General features: G+C 40.5%; 1 protein-coding gene across 3 annotated transcripts in view; it reads right to left on the minus strand.

Annotated features, from left to right (window-relative positions):
• Positions 1-4093: 4093 nt before the first annotated feature.
• LOC311254038 (ecto-NOX disulfide-thiol exchanger 1-like) overlaps positions 4094-16140 on the minus strand; it is a 66773-nt gene continuing 54726 nt past the window's right edge. For all 3 annotated transcript variants that reach the window (XM_084384463.1, XM_084384464.1, XM_084384465.1), the window contains exons 13-15: positions 12722-12824; positions 5964-6049; positions 4094-5573 (exon numbers count right to left, since the gene is read on the minus strand). In XM_084384463.1, the coding sequence (XP_084240589.1) occupies positions 5442-5573; positions 5964-6049; positions 12722-12824 (321 nt within the window). In that variant the 3' untranslated portion in view covers positions 4094-5441. The remainder of the gene's footprint in view (positions 5574-5963; positions 6050-12721; positions 12825-16140) is intronic.

The raw sequence follows: 16140 nt of genomic DNA on the forward strand, positions 1-16140 counted from the left end.
CATTTATTCTTTTGTATCATTTCCTGTTTTATCTCTTAACTTCCTGTCACTATTACCACCTGTCGTAAATACAACTCAAAAGTCTCTGATGGGTTCACACAGCCTGCTCTACATTTATCAAACCAAGACACTCATGCATATTAATTAGGTTATATGACCTCACAAAAATAATGCAGATTAATCGCGCTCTATGACGCCCCTTGACCTCACGTCACTGAACACGTTCCACAGCAGCTTAGTAAACATGGTGAGCATACTGAGTGGAAAAGTCCCACTGCAGCCAGTGTTTCCAACTGTCTGTTGGTTAATGGGCTGTGGTTAATAGTCGGACGTTATACTATTGCTACCAAACTGCCGTTTCAGCATGATTGACATCATTAGCATGCCTAGCACATTTCCACGTTGTTGCAATTTTCCCTGTTGTGGGACTAATACAGGATTAGCTTATCTTAAAAGCATGGAAATTAGCAGTGGTGGTGATAGCTTTAGGTCTTCTGTGTATTATGGAGCAAAAGAGTCTGTTCATGGTCAAACTGTGATCTATGCTGTAAATTTACTGCCACTAAGTAACCCTAACCCTAACCGACCAGCGCTCTCCACTCACTCACTACAAATTGCCCTGTTCTTAAAAGAGCTAGCCACTCTTTAACACCAGAAGCCAAGCTTGGTGGATGACACAAATGTCCCAGATTCTACTGTAGTCCATTCACTTTTAGTGACAGCTTAATTTATTTATTTATTTATTCTTTGAAGAATTAAAAAAACAACAACTCTCAATTAAGATGAGGCTGGGGCTTCAAAAAACCACTCAGATGGAACTGTTGTCAATCCCGGGTGACAGTGGGTGAGCAGCGTACACCCTGGACAGCACCCCAGTTCAGCTCAGGACTGAGATGTAGGAACGAGCAACCATTCATGCTCACATGCACACCTAACAGACATTTAGAGTAACCGATCAACCTAACTTGCATGTCTTTGGACTGTGGGAGGAAGCCTGAGAGACTACACAGGCACAGGGAGAACATGCAAACTCAGCACATGGGTCTCAAACCCAGTGCTAACCACTGCGCAGCTGTGGTGTCAATCGATTGATTGATTCACTCATCTACTTTTTTTAAATGACAGCCCTAATAATGAATGTTCTATGTACGCGTAGCATGACGGTGCTACAACTGACATTGCATTTACAAACAATTCACTGCCCATTCCACAGCAATGTCAGTCGATCTTATAAAGAATACAGCATACATACAGACAAGCAATTAAAAGTTAAGCTTAAAATTATTGCATTATACAAATATCAGATACCAAAAGGTGCTAATTCAACAAACCCTTTCTATCATTTAATTTAATTCCTGTCCAAGACAGTGTGATGCTCCTGCATAAACCAACATCCAAACAAAAGGACCCAGTGTGAGCTGGTGAATGTGGGGAATGAAGCCGCTGGCAGCTGTTGTCTACAAATCGTGACATGAACAGTGAGGAGCCCACAGAGAGAGAAAGGCTTGGTGTTGACACAGTAAACCTAACAGACACATAAATACTGCAGCCAGCTTCCTCCTCTGCACACACCGATGTGTGATTATGTGTGTTCCCTGTTCACGAGTGCAGCGCTGCCCTAAATTGTGAAATTGGTTTTTCTCTTCTGTCAGGCCCAGAGGAAACAGAAGCAGCTGTGTGAAATCTTTCAGCTTACTGCTTCTACTTGTGGACTAACAGCAGCACTGCTGTCTATGTGTGTGTGTGTGTGTGTGTGTCTCTGTCTGTCTGTGTCTCTGTCTATCTGTGTCTGTGTCTCTGTCTGTCTGACGGTCTGTGTGTCTGTCTGTCTGTCTGTCTGATAATAATAACGTACTGAGTACTGACGGGTCAGAACATAAACATACTGACTGGAGCTTCAGCTGCTGTGACCACATTAAAAAGACGATCAGTAGTTTGAATGAATCTGTCTTTGTTTTGTCTTGCTCTCATTAGTTTCACCTGTCCGGTGAGCCTCAGGTGTCTTCAGTTGGTGTGATTTTCCTTCTTTCAGCTGTCAGTTCGTCTCCCTCATTTGTATTCCTGCATGGTTTCCTTATAGCCAGTCTAGTTTCATGGATTTCTCCTTTCCTCTTGGATTTTCCTAAACTGTTTTTGTCCACTACAATCAGCTTCATGTTACTGAAGCTCACCTTTTATTTCCTCCTTTTTGCTTGTAGCTCTGTACGCTATCACGATCCTACAATTTGCTTCACATTCAGCCTCAACACATTATCAGAAACGACAGGGTTTGGTTGTGGGTTCCTTTGCATGAGTTACAGTTAGTCAGTGATTCCTTAATACAATTATTTTTTCTCATGCTGAAAGAGGTTAGTGAGCCATGAGAGGGAAAAATGTTCATGTATTCAGTCTCTCGTTTTACGAGAGATTACGTTTGACACAGTGAAGCTCTGCCCTAGATTTCCATTTAGATATCACACACACGCACACAAGTTCATTATCAAGATGTGTCTGTGTGTGTGTGTGTGTGTGTGTGTGTGTGTGTGTGTGTGTGTGTGTTTTACGCCAGCATCAGAAGCAGCCTTTTACATCATCCTGTGAGATCAATTCACCAGTGTTAAGGTGGAAGTACTGTTTGACTTACAACCAAACCAGCCGAAAACTACTCGAGTGAAAATACTGTATACTAACCCACTGTTTTTAAGTACTCCAGTGAAAGTATTTATCAAATGAACTACTTTGGTTAGAGAAAAGTATCTACTGGAAAAACAACTTGAGTAACTTCATTTCATGTGGATATGACAGATGGTCTTTGTAAGGTAAAGAAGTGACCATACACCTGAATTAATGTCTCACCATTCACTGATTAGATCACCTGCGACAGAAACAGACAATATTTTACTTCTTTACTTGTGAGTTAATATTCAGCTCTATTAAGTGCACCAGCTTTTTGTCCCAAATATTGAATATAATTTGGCAAATTAATCATCCATGTGGATGCCCTAACCCTAACCCTGATAACTCCACTACAGTGTCTTTAACCTGCCAGTATATCTCACCAACAGCCACAGATCAGCTGTGAGGTTCTACTTCCAGGTCGGTCCAATCACATGAAGACAGAGAAGTGATTTCATCAATTTATCTCTCTGAAAATGTCTCATATCAGATGCCTCATTTGGGCTCATTGAAAAATATTACTGTTGTGTTTTATCATTGACAGCTGATTAAATACACACAGGTGTTCACTTATTCACGTTGACCTGAAGATCTGTGGGTGAAACATTAGATCATCGTGTCCATATATGAATTAAAGTATTTGCTCTTTTTCTTTTCTGTCTCCTCATCTGAATACATTAATGACCATTTAACAGTTAATACAGCTGCAAAGTCACGACCCTTTCTCTCCAATATCTACATTACCACAACAAGTTGGAAAATTATTAGTTCTTAAACATGATCTACTGTGTGAGCGTAGCAGTAACACAATCACAGGCTCTCTGAAACACTGACCTATGACCAGCATGCACTATGCACTGTCTGTTTAGCTGCTGTTTGAAAGCAAGGGCAGGAAAATAAACAGCAAACGTGTTTGTGGTGACTGGAACAGGGAAAATTTTTAAGCCAAAACACTGTTTTTCAAACCCAAACCAAGTTTTTTAAGGGCTGAAACTTAAAACTTTTGAAAACAGAGCAACTGCACCTTTTTCAAAGTTATGTTTTTGCTAAATATTTACACTTACTGTGGTCCACCAGCACCACGCTGAGACGCTCCACAGAGACAGGTGTGTGAGATGCAGGTTGATTGGCAGTTGGGGGTGGGGGGCTGAGTTAAAAACACATCATTCCCCATCTTTAATTAGCACAACTGTTTTCATTGCATATTATTGTATACTTTAGTTTTATCACTGATTCCGTCTATGTTCTATCTAAAGCCGTTCACAGGCGGTCATCGGCAATATGTTAACAGAGCACCAGCAGGCCTGGGACCAGTGTCTTAATATAACATGCATTGAAACACAAAATAATACATAACATGAACTAAATTCATTTAAATCTACTAAAAGAAGGGTAATAAGTAAGCAAGTGTTGTGTAGTCATAAAGTTTCTACCGATCTCTGCTGACGACAACTTTATTTTAATAAGAAAAACAGTGACAAACAACTTTATGGAAGTGCAATACAAAATCAGTTAATTATCATTTGTAATTTGACATGTATAGCACTGTGGACTGTGGAGACACAAAAAGAGGGAACATGTGGCTGAAAGCAACAATATAGGACAGATGTGTGGCGTCTCGACCACTCAGTATCTTCATCCCTTCATTTGTATCTTCTTCTTCACTCTTCTCTCCATTCAGAGGGAAAAAGTTAGCTAAACTGCTATGAACTCTTATATTTAAAAAGTATATTTTACAAAAGCAGGACACAGTCAGGACCATTATTCATCTTTTTTCATCATATTTAAATACAGTATGTAACTTATGGCAGCGAGACGCTTTAGTGCTGCCTTCAATGAACACCTTCCTACAGTATAATGAAATAAATTAAGTGGAATGATTAACTTGATTTCTCTCCCTCATATCATCCTTTATAGCTCATATTTCCATCATCCTTTTTCAGTTTTCCCCAGATATTTTCCCTTTTGCTCCTTCACTCCTTTAGTTAATGTCCACGATCTCTGCAGGAAGCTCAAGTAGGAAGAAATCATTCTGATTATTTCAAACACTGAAGGAGTTTCTCTCCATTATGTTCATCTAAATAAACAATATTGTTGCAACAGGAGTCGTATCTCTCTAAATGCATCTGTCTCGATGAAAGGCGTCTGTGCATGACTTTGTCTGATGACAGATTTAAAAAGAGTCCTTCAGTTTGATTTGTTTTGCCAGTGGGAGGCTTTTTGCTTTATTCCCAGACGAACCCTGCAGTACCACAAAGAGGGAGGGTGGGCTCTCTGTGGTCCCATCATGCCGCAAGATTACAGACCCACTTCCTGGCCAAAATAGGCAATAAATGTTCCCATTTTGTAGATAAATATAATAAGGTTTGGTGTGATTTTTTTCTGAAGACCAAATATGTGAAGGATCAACTTTGGTACAAATTTAACTCTGTCTTCCTGTCAATGGGTTGCTGCTGGGGACCACTTAACAGAACAAAGTGAGGACAGGGTCCTGTTGCAGTTCATTGTGTTGACTTTCAGCAGTGAGGCGAAGATCGGGTGGAACCAACCATCACTTATTTCACCTCAACCTTAAATCAGGAAGTGGTCTGTGTTTGGGATTTCCTACTTTTTGAGGTCTGAACATCTGTATCTTCCACAGTTTCCAGTGTCTGCTTCCGTGAACATCATTGTCCCACACACTGCTGTGTATCCAACATGATTTGTGATTGACGAACGCACACACACGTTTAAAAGTCTAATCTGTTCAGTGTGTTTTCTCAGTGTGTGTGTGCGTTCTTCCTGCGTCACGCTGCACCGAGGCTGTCAAAACCACAGAACTTCCACCGTTTCTCCAGAGTTGCACCGACGCCACTCAGCTCCTGCCTGAACATACTGGGCAGACGGACCATGAGATGCTCCAGCTCGCCCGCCGTCACCTGACAGACAGAGAGGTCACACCAGTTAATGTTTTCACCACTTTAGTGCGGCCGCTTTTAAAGATGGAGCTAAGTTTAATTTCTTTCTTTATCTGCTGAGTATCTTGAATTTCCCTCCTCATTCATAGCAATTATATTTTGTTTTATACATTTTGTTTGTTTAGTTTGTTTGACAATAAGACTCATGAGACATTGTCAGGGATAACAAGGCAAAGTCCAGGACTTATTTCCTTGTAATCTCATTCTGCTAAGTAACTAAAGCTGTCAGATAAATGTAGTAAAGTACAAAACACAGAGGGCATTTATCCTTTTCTGGATGGGCAGCTTTAAATAAATTTAGACTATACCCACTTCTCTACAGAACTGACTGTTCCGTGTGTCATTCTTTACCTTTGAGTCCAGTCTCTGTATGTACGACCAAAGATACTCAAGGTTAGCCCCAAATGGATGGACGTGGAGAAAGGTCGATATAATTCCTGCAGAGAAGAAGAAAACTCATTAGACAAACCTATTACTGACAGATACTGAAGGAACAAACTCGTTACTGGCAGATACTGAAGGGACAACCTCGTTGCTGACAGATACTGAAGGGACAACCTCGTTGCTGACAGATACTGAAGGAACAAACTCGTTACTGGCAGATACTGAAGGGACAACCTCGTTGCTGACAGATACTGAAGGGACAACCTCGTTACTGACAGATACTGAAGGCACAACCTCGTTACTGACAGATACTGAAGGAACAAACTCGTTACTGACAGATACTGAAGGGACAACCTCATTACTGACAGATACTGATGGAACAAACTCGTTACTGACAGATACTGAAGGGACAACCTGTATGCATTTTATTCTTCAAACAGATACTATTTACATAATCAACATGTTTTCAATGGTGCAGATTTAGTTTTGTAAGTGTGTGAATAACAAAGGCTTATCAAGCTAATAAAGCTAACAGAGAAAGAGAGAGAACTGACAGACAGCTTTGAACCACTCGGGTGGATATTAGGTGAGGTTAGGGTTAGCAGCCAATCTGCATCCTCATGAAGTGCTGCACAATAAACAAACAGCATAGGGGCCCCAGAAAAGATGCTGGCCAGAGCACAAATCGCTCTTGAGTTGATCACTTCTGAGAGGTCCTGCAAAGGTAGGCAGTCATGCAGAGTGAGTATGGATGGGGGGAGGGATGGTGGTGTGGTGGGGGGTGGGGGGATAGAGAAGCGTCCCCTGGAGGACCCGGCACAGCCAATTTTTATTTCCTTGATTTATGTGGCGAAACGCTGGCAATTACAGACAGGCCTAATTCAATTCCTTCCACTAGGCCTATTCACATGGAACAGTGCCACCAGAGAAGGACTGTAGGGTGTGTGTGTGTGTGTGTGTGTGTGTCTTCCACCAAAATACTCTACTGAAGGGGATGGAGGAAAATAACCAACAGCCAACAGCAAAACCGAGGCTTTAAGCTGTTTTTAATTACAAGATATTCATTGTATTTTACTAACAAGAATATTTGGGAAACACGTTGATGTAAAGGTGACACCTGCTGTCTGTATCTTTGTATTTATGGAACAAATATTAAAACGTCAATTCAGCGACTTAAAGTAAATTTCCCAAAATATCAAACTGTTTATTTATTAAAGCATCATAGACTAGAAGAATTACTCACAGGGCCTGAGATGTTTTAATACACTCGCCTTTTTTTTTAATCTGTAGATTTTATATGCAAAGGCAACATTATTATTATTTTATTTTATTATTGTTTTTTATAATTATATATGCAAAATATGACACTAAAATTCCTAAATGGCTGAAATACATTTACATTCATTATGGGCAGGATGTAGCCAATCAGAGGCAGAGTAGGGCGAGTCATGCTGAGCAAGGTAGTGTGATCTAAAATAACACTACTTCAGCAGTAGCAACTGCGTGTCTGCTGACTGACTGGAGTGTATATATATATATATATACAGTACCAGTCAAAAGTTTGGACACACCTTCTCATTCAATGGTTTTTCTTTATTTTTATTATTTTCTACATTGTAGATCAATACTGAGGACATCCACTATGGAGGAACACATACGGAATTATGTAAAAAAAAAGAGCAGTGTTAAACAAACCAGTAATATGTTTTATATTTTATATTCTTCAAAGTAGCCGCCTTTTGCTTTGATGACAGCTTTGCACACTCCTGACATTCTCTCAGTCAGATGCATGAGGTCATCACCTGGATGGTTTTAATTAACAGGTGCGCCTTGTCAAGAGTTAATTTGTGGAATTTCTTGCTTTCTTAAGGTGTTTGAGACCATCAGTTGTGTTGTGCAGAGCTAGGGTTCATACACAGGCCAATACAGTGAATAACCCTATTCGACTACTGTTCTAATCCATATTATAGCAAGAACCACTCAGCTAAGTAAAGAGGAACAACAGTCCATCATTACTTTAAGACATGAAGGTCAGTCAATCCGGAAAGTATCAAGAACTTTGAATGTATCCTCAAGTGCAGTCGTAAACCATCAAACACATGATGAAACTGGCTCTCATGAGTACCGCCCCAGGAAAGCAAGACCAAGAGTTACCTCTGCTGCAAAGGATAAATTCATTAGAGTTACCAGACTCAGAAACCACAAATTAACAGCACCTCAGATTAGAGCCCACATAAATGCTTCACAGAGTTCAAGTAGCAGACACATCTCAACATCAACTATTCAGAGGAGACTGTGTGAATCAGGCCTTCATGGTTGAATTGCTGCACAGAAGCCACTACTGAGGAAGAACAACAAGAAGAAGAAGAGGTGTTTGGGCAAAGAAACACAAGGAATGGACCTCAGAACAGTGGAAATCTGTACTTTGGTCTGATGAGTCCAAATTTGAGATTTTTGGTTCCACCCGCCGTGTCTTTGTTAGACACAGAAAAGGTGAGCGGATGATTTCTACATGTGTGGTTCCCACCGTGAAGCATGGAGGAGGAGGTGTAATGGTGTGAGGGGGCTTTGCTCATAACACTGTTAATGATTTATTCAAAATTCAAGGCACACTTAACCAGCATGGCTACCACAGCATTCTGCAGCGACATGCCATCACATCTGGTTTGTGCTTAGTGGGACCATCATCTGTTTTTCAACAGGACAATGACCCCAAACACACCTCAAGGCTTAATAATGGCTATCTGACCAAGAAGGAGAGTGATGGAGTGCTGCGTCAGATGACCTGGCCTCCACAGTCACTCGACCTAAACCCAGTTGAGATGGTTTGGGATGAGTTGGACCGCAGAGTGAAGGCAAAGCAGCCAACAAATGACATGATCCCCATCTTTGTGTATAGATCTTGACTGTGTAGATACTGACTTGTAGATACTACATGTATACATGTAGATACTAGGGATGCACCGATGCATCGGCTGAACATCGGAATCGGCCGATGTTTGCCTCGTTAACTGCCATCGGCCATCGGCAAATAAAAATGACATTCGCCGATGGCCGTGGCCGATGTTTATATCTTGATTTAGAGCTCTGGTCTACGATCTGAGAAAGGTTTGAAAAAAGCATCCCCCCCACACACACCCCTCCCCTCCGAGTTCGTATCGCTCTCCCCTCGGAGCCTCCCGCAACAAACAACAAGAGCAACAAGCCGGCAGAAACCAAATACAGCCCAGCTTTGAATGCGGAGTAACGATGTCGGATTCACAGGTAAAGTTATTACAATGCCCGTTGAAACTCACGTAAATCTTGTAAGTCATTACAATGTCCACAGCTAAGCTCCACAGCCAAGCTAGCGTAATGTCATGTTACAGCTACGTTACCTTACAGCTACGTAATAAGTTACAACAGCTAACAGTTAGCCACTTCTAAAAGTTATTGAGGGCCAAGAGACTAACAGATGCTGCCGTCAGCTTTCATCACAACGATCGCTTCCACATTGTGGCTGAAAAATAAACCTTCGTGATCCCCGGACCAGCTGTGTCCCAGCTGCTGTCTGAGTAGCACCAGACCGCGACACAAACGTGCCCGTAAACCATAATCTCTTGTTTATGACAGATAAGACCACGCAAATACACACATCGTAACTCCGCTCGTAACAACGCTTCGCGTTGGGGTTTCATTCATCCCTTCATTCATCTTACTTGCTGCTTCATTTAGCTGCCACGAGCAAATAAATAGGCTAATTTGGTGTAAACATGATAGCAATGTCAGCTTGTTGTTAGTTTACAATGCTAGCATAGAGGGTAACATCTCCGTCAAACAAGTAAACAAGTGTTGACGATACTGCAGAGACAGACACCGTCTAATATCACAGAAACAAACTAACGGCAGCTTTCACAGTCATAAGCCAGCATCAGCATGAAAGTTATCTGTGTCACAACATCCACAATAAAGACGAAGATTACCTGTTCAACAGAAACTCCGCTGTATCAGCATCGCTGGACAGTGGTCTGGCTAGTTCTGGCTGCATGACACACACACTTCATATAGCAATCCATGACGGTGTTTTTTTTGATTCATAAATTGGTCTTATTGGATTTGTACTCATTCAAGGATAGTATGATGAAGAGCTGAAAGACTTGTATGTTTCTGTGGCACAAAAAAAGGAATAAATAACAAAAAGAAAAAACATCGGCATCGGCCATCAGCCAAGTTGTTATGTTAAACATCGGTATCGGTATCGGCCCAGAATTTCACAATCGGTGCATCCCTAGTAGATACTGACTGTATAGCTCCTGACTGTATAGATCCTGACTGTATAGATACTACCTGTATAGATACTACCTTTATAGATACTGACTGTATAGACACTGACTGTATAGACACTACCTGTATAGATACTGACTGTATAGATACTGACTTGTAGATAATACCTGTATAGATACTGACTGTATAGATACTGACTGTATAGACACTACCTGTATAGATACTGACTTGTAGATAATACCTGTATAGATACTGACTGTATAGATACTGACTTGTAGATACTACCTGTATAGATACTGAGTTGTAGATACTACCTGTATAGATACTGACTGTATAGACACTACCTGTATAGATACTGACTGTATAGATACTACCTGTATATATACTGACTGTATAGGTACTGACTGTATAGACACTACCTGTATAGATACTGACTGTATAGATACTGACTTGTACATACTACCTGTATAGATACTACCTGTATAGATACTGACTGTATAGATACTACCTGTATAGATACTGACTCTATAGATACTGACTGTATAGATACTACCTTTATAGATACTGACTGTATAGATACTGACTTGTAAATACTACCTTTATAGACACTACCTGAATAGATACTGACTGTATAGATACTGACCTGTAGATACTACCTTTATAGATACTGACTGTATAGATACTGACTGTATGGATACTGACTGTATAGATATTGACTGTATAGATCCTGACTGTATAGATACTGACTGTATAGATACTGACTGTATGGATACTGACTGTATAGATATTGACTGTATAGATCCTGACTGTATAGATACTGACTGTATAGAAACTGACTCTATAGATACTGAAAGCCTCCCAGCAGCAGCAGCTTTGGAGGCATCAGATTACAGCAGGAAGACGAAGAGCCCAACCTCCTCTCTCCTTAAGATTTGGATTTCCTTGGTGCCACTAACAGAGATAAATGTGCTGCTGTTCCTCTTGGTCTCTGGACAAAGCAGCAGCTTCAGTACAAATAATACAGATCACTATATGCTTTTCTCTATGCTGCTGCATGTCCTGTGTAACAAGGATTTATAGGACAGAGAGAGACAAAAGCAGCTGAAATGAATTCAGTCCAGCTGCTGTGTGGGCCCTGCACAGAGTGAGATGCATGCTTATGAGCTTAGAAGAAGACAGGAAGAGAAAAAAAGAGACAAACATCAGGAAGAGAAAGAGACTGAGGAAGGCAAAGAGGGGATTTAAACACTTTGTGTTTCAGTCTCCTCCGTGGTTTTAGTTTGCTTCACTGGTTCTGAACCCCCAGACGCCACATAGTGTGTCAACATGATGGCAGCGGTATGTGAGCCGAAATGAGTATAGTGTCAAGTTCTGCACTTCATTTTTATTCTGGGTGTTCAGTCATCTTTAATGCTAACAAACAGTCACAGAGCCCCACTGAACTCACTCCACAGGGAACACAAAGCAATCAATCCACTGATGTCTCAACATGAAGAATGAATAGCAGTCGCTCTGCAAATTAAATTTGGTGTAATAGTCATCAGTAAATTCCAGACTTCTTAATCCAAGTATGAACATAATCCATCTGGAGCCCTGTACTAGAAGACTTCTCGAAAGCAGCAGAGGTTGGAGACAAAACATTCCAAGCTAAAATCAGTGCTCACACATTCAGCTCCGTTCACACGACAGCCCTAACCCTAACCCTAACCCTTGAAAGTGATTATTTGAGTGTCACAAGCAACAATTTCTGTAGAAAAATAAATTGAACTTTGATTGGACACCTGAGATAAAGCACAGGTTCATTCGTTTACAACCACTCAGATATGAAAAAAGAGCTGATTTCAGACAACTAAGACTATTTAATGTTTAATTCATGTGTTAAAAGTTCTGATGGTGCAGTTAAGAGTTATGTTGATAATGACACCACCTGTAAGTCACAGAAGGTAACAGGAGGTATAGCTGAAAGGTGTATGGAAGATAAAAAAAGAGATGTTCAGGCCAGTAGCAGCGTGTTTGTAAATTCCTTTACAAACTGCTAACTTCTCACCAGCCTGCTGAGAGTGAGCAGTCTGACAACAAGTGCTCCTCTCATGATTTCTTCTGGTTAACAGGTTGGTTTGGTGTATCAGCCTACAGAAGTTGTTTAATCCATGAGAGTTTATCTTAGTGTTTGTTCCAGCTGAATGACATTGAATTATTGTTACATATTGTTAAATATTGTTATTTATTGGTAAATATTGTAAAAAAAAACATTTTTTTAAAAAGGATGTTGTGAAATGCTGTAAATATTGTTAAATGTTGTTAAATGCTGTTAAATATGGTTAACTATGGTTAAATATAGTTAAATATTGTAAAATGTCAAATGTTTTAAATATTCTTAAATGGTGTTTAATATTGTTAAATGTTGTTCAATGTTGCTAAGTATTGTTAAATATTTCTCCTTAACTGGAGAACATATTTACCCAGCAGAAGAGCCTCCTTTTCAGATGTGACTCCTCCTCTCATGATGACCTCACTCCTCCTCTCTCTGCTGAGGTACAACGAAGGAACACACCCATTCATCCCCTGTGAAGACAAACACACACGCACACAAAATAAGTACCAAATATGAAGAACAGTCTGACCAGCAGCTATAGAAAAAATATAGTTATAGATTAAATTAGCTTTTTTAACTTTTTGGTCTTTGAAAAGTTGACTCAGGGCGTCTGGTTGTATTTCAGATGTCTGTGATATTTTATTCTTTAGATCCATTAAGAAAGATAAATGTTGTGTATCAGAACTTAGCTTTTTCTACTTTCCACTCCCATGATCGTGACAACCCCTCAGATCTGGTCACACTTCAGAGGAGCCACTGGACTAACTAACTGTATAAAGTAGTTCAATGTGACTCCAACTGGATCAGCTTCAGCAGTAACATGCTGCACTGACACTCATGTGTCAGTATTAATAATCTAATAATCTCACATACATCACAGAGTGAGACAGTTTACTGGACAACCGGTACTTTTACTGCATGACGTTGACTGTACCACTGTACTTTTACGACTGATACTTTTACTGCTGATACTTTAACAACATGAAGGTGAGGATACTACATTGTTGTATGGAGTACAGTTTAGGACAAATGAGTACTTGAATACACTGAACACACACAAAGGTAACACCTCATCATTTAATAAAAAGCATAATTTCTCTCCACTCAGAGCAGTTTCCAGGGTTTACAACATGTTTTATGTATCCATCTCCTTCTGACTTCAGTCTGCTTCCACTTCAGCAGGTTTACAGTTAAAAGTCCATCTCTCATGACATATGCATGTATGTGTACGTATTTGTATGTATCTATGGAGGCTCTTAGTAAAGTGCTGCGTGAGACACTAAAATAGCAGGCCTGAACTCTCAACCCTATCTCACTAATGTTTCTCGTCACTGCAACATTCATGACCTCTGACCTCTGACACACTGTGGTATTTATTTGTACTTAGTTGTTGTTCTCTATCTTTACTTTGTTGTCAGACTGTATACAGTCCAAGGTTTTTTCTGTTTGCATTTCAGTGCTTTAGAGCCTCCAACAAATTATTTTAAAGTAGTACAAATATACAATAGGGACTTCCGGTATGACTGCAAGCTAGTAAGTCATGCTCCTCTAAAATCCGGATAAATCCTGATATGCAATATAGAACTGCACCTGAAACGTGTAGGCGACCTTTGGTCTTGAAGCGGCGTTGCCAAATCTTGGAAAATTAAGCAGATATAGTGGGAAAACACAGGCGCAAGCGAAGTTAGCTGACTTCGGGGCTCAAAGCGTGGAACATAAAGCTAGCAAAGAGGCTAACGTTAGCATGGAGAACCCTGAAGAAAGTGGCAGCGAGCTCACCGGGGCTAAAGCAGAGATATTGGCGGCAATAAACAGCTTGAAGTCCGAGTTCTCAACCAGACTTAATGGGATTCTAACAGCCGTTGAAGAAACCAGAAAGGAACTGGCTGACTGCACCGAAAGGATAATGCAAGCAGAGTTGCGTTTATCAACCGTGGAGGACGAACACGCTGAGTTACAAGAAACGGTTAGAGCACTGAAGAAAAGAAACAAAGTTCTGGAGGATAAAGTTGTCGGCATGGAAACGAGGTCGCGCCTGAACGGCGTGAGGTTGTTGAATTTGCCCGAGGATGCCGAGGGCCCGGACCCTTGCTGATTTCTGGAAGGCTGGACGCTGGAGGTGCTGAACTTCGCTCCCCTGCGATGTCCGATAGTGATGGAGAGAGCGCACCGGGTCGGGCCGAGAAGAGACAACGAAACTCTGCTGAGAACGTTGATTATGAGATTTCTGAACTACAGGCAGAAGATAGCAGTGATAAAGGCAGCTAGGGCAAAGAAAGACATCCTCTACAAAAACCAACAGGTGCGTTTTTACAACGACCTCACCGCAGAAGTGCACAAACAACGGAGACGGTACGACTCAGTGTGGCGGTGCAACACTTAACAAGGTGAAAGAAGAAGCCGCAGGAGTAAATATTGGAGACTGAGAGAGAGGGAGCAACTGGACTGTAAGCTGAATATTTGTGTTTACATCCCTGCAGATGTGAGGTTGATCATATGGTAAGAAGGATTGTGCAACAACAGACTGTAAAACAATATAATTTGTGTTACTCAAATGGGGAATCAATCAAACATGAAAACCCTCTGTTTATTTTTCTTTTTTTTCTTTAAAGCAAAGCTATTTTTCTTTACATATATTACGTATATCAGTATTTTGAACACTGGCAGCTTATTATGTTTGCACAAGTTTATACAACATACTCCATTCAGGGAGGTTAGTCTTTACATAAAGCAGCATACACTGGTAAGCCCTGAAAGCGCAGGAGACTAAGTGTGAATGTTCTTGATTAAGTTGCTGCAGATGTAGGATGGTTTGCACATAAAGAAAGGCTGTGCAATAATAGAGTAAAGAAATTATAATTTGTGTTATTTTGATGGAATTCCGCTCAAACATTGTCCTCTATTTTATTTTTCACTCTTTAGTAATTTTCATTTTCATGCTGGCATTAAAAGCCGCAACAATGTCAGTATTTTAACATTGGCAACTTACTAAGCTTGCATGTATGTATCACTTTTTTCAGGAGTAACTATATTGATATAAGTAACACGGAGCAGGAAGGGCAGATTACACCTAATCTTCCTTTTTTCTTTTTGTTTTAAATTGGTCCAAGAGAAGGCTGAGTGGACTGATCCACAGATCTGTTCATAACAGTAGCTGGAAGCAAATCTAGGGGGGCTTCCCATTTAGTTGGGAGAATGGGGTTATTTTTCTTCTACTGTTCAGTATGTTCAATGTATGTTCTAGTGTTTAAATGTGTTAATCCTCTCAGATATGTCATTTTTGTTACAGGGACTTCATGGTATATTATTTAGAATGTCTCAAAAGGTAGAACTTAAATGTAGTTCCTGGAACTGCAGAGGTTTACAAAAAACTGTGGAGACACACCTTAAGAGAGGACAATGTAAGAATTAGAAGGAGGTGGCAGGGAAGCACTTATTCAGCATCATTTACAACACAAGCAAAGGGAGCTTTGACACTTACCCATCAATCAGTGCCTTTTCAAGTTTCTAATGTAATCAAGGATACATTTGGTATGTATTTGATCATCCAGGGATCACTGCTCTCAGTACAACGATGCTTAGCCTGGCGGGGCTAAGCATCGTTTATATCGATGCTGAATCGTGCATGCCCCTCATTGCGATGCATCGCTGAATCGATTATTGTTGACACCACTAGAATTTATGGAGTAAAGAGCTGGGAAAAGACATCTCCTCAGAGGACTGGGGATCAATATGCACAAAGGCTCTCTCCCAATCAGTCAACACAAGATTAAGATTGTTACAGTA

This window comes from Pagrus pagrus (genome assembly GCF_965226575.1).
Source record: "Pagrus pagrus genome assembly, contig: HAP1_SCAFFOLD_183, whole genome shotgun sequence".
Classification (NCBI taxonomy): Eukaryota; Metazoa; Chordata; class Actinopteri; order Spariformes; family Sparidae; genus Pagrus; species Pagrus pagrus.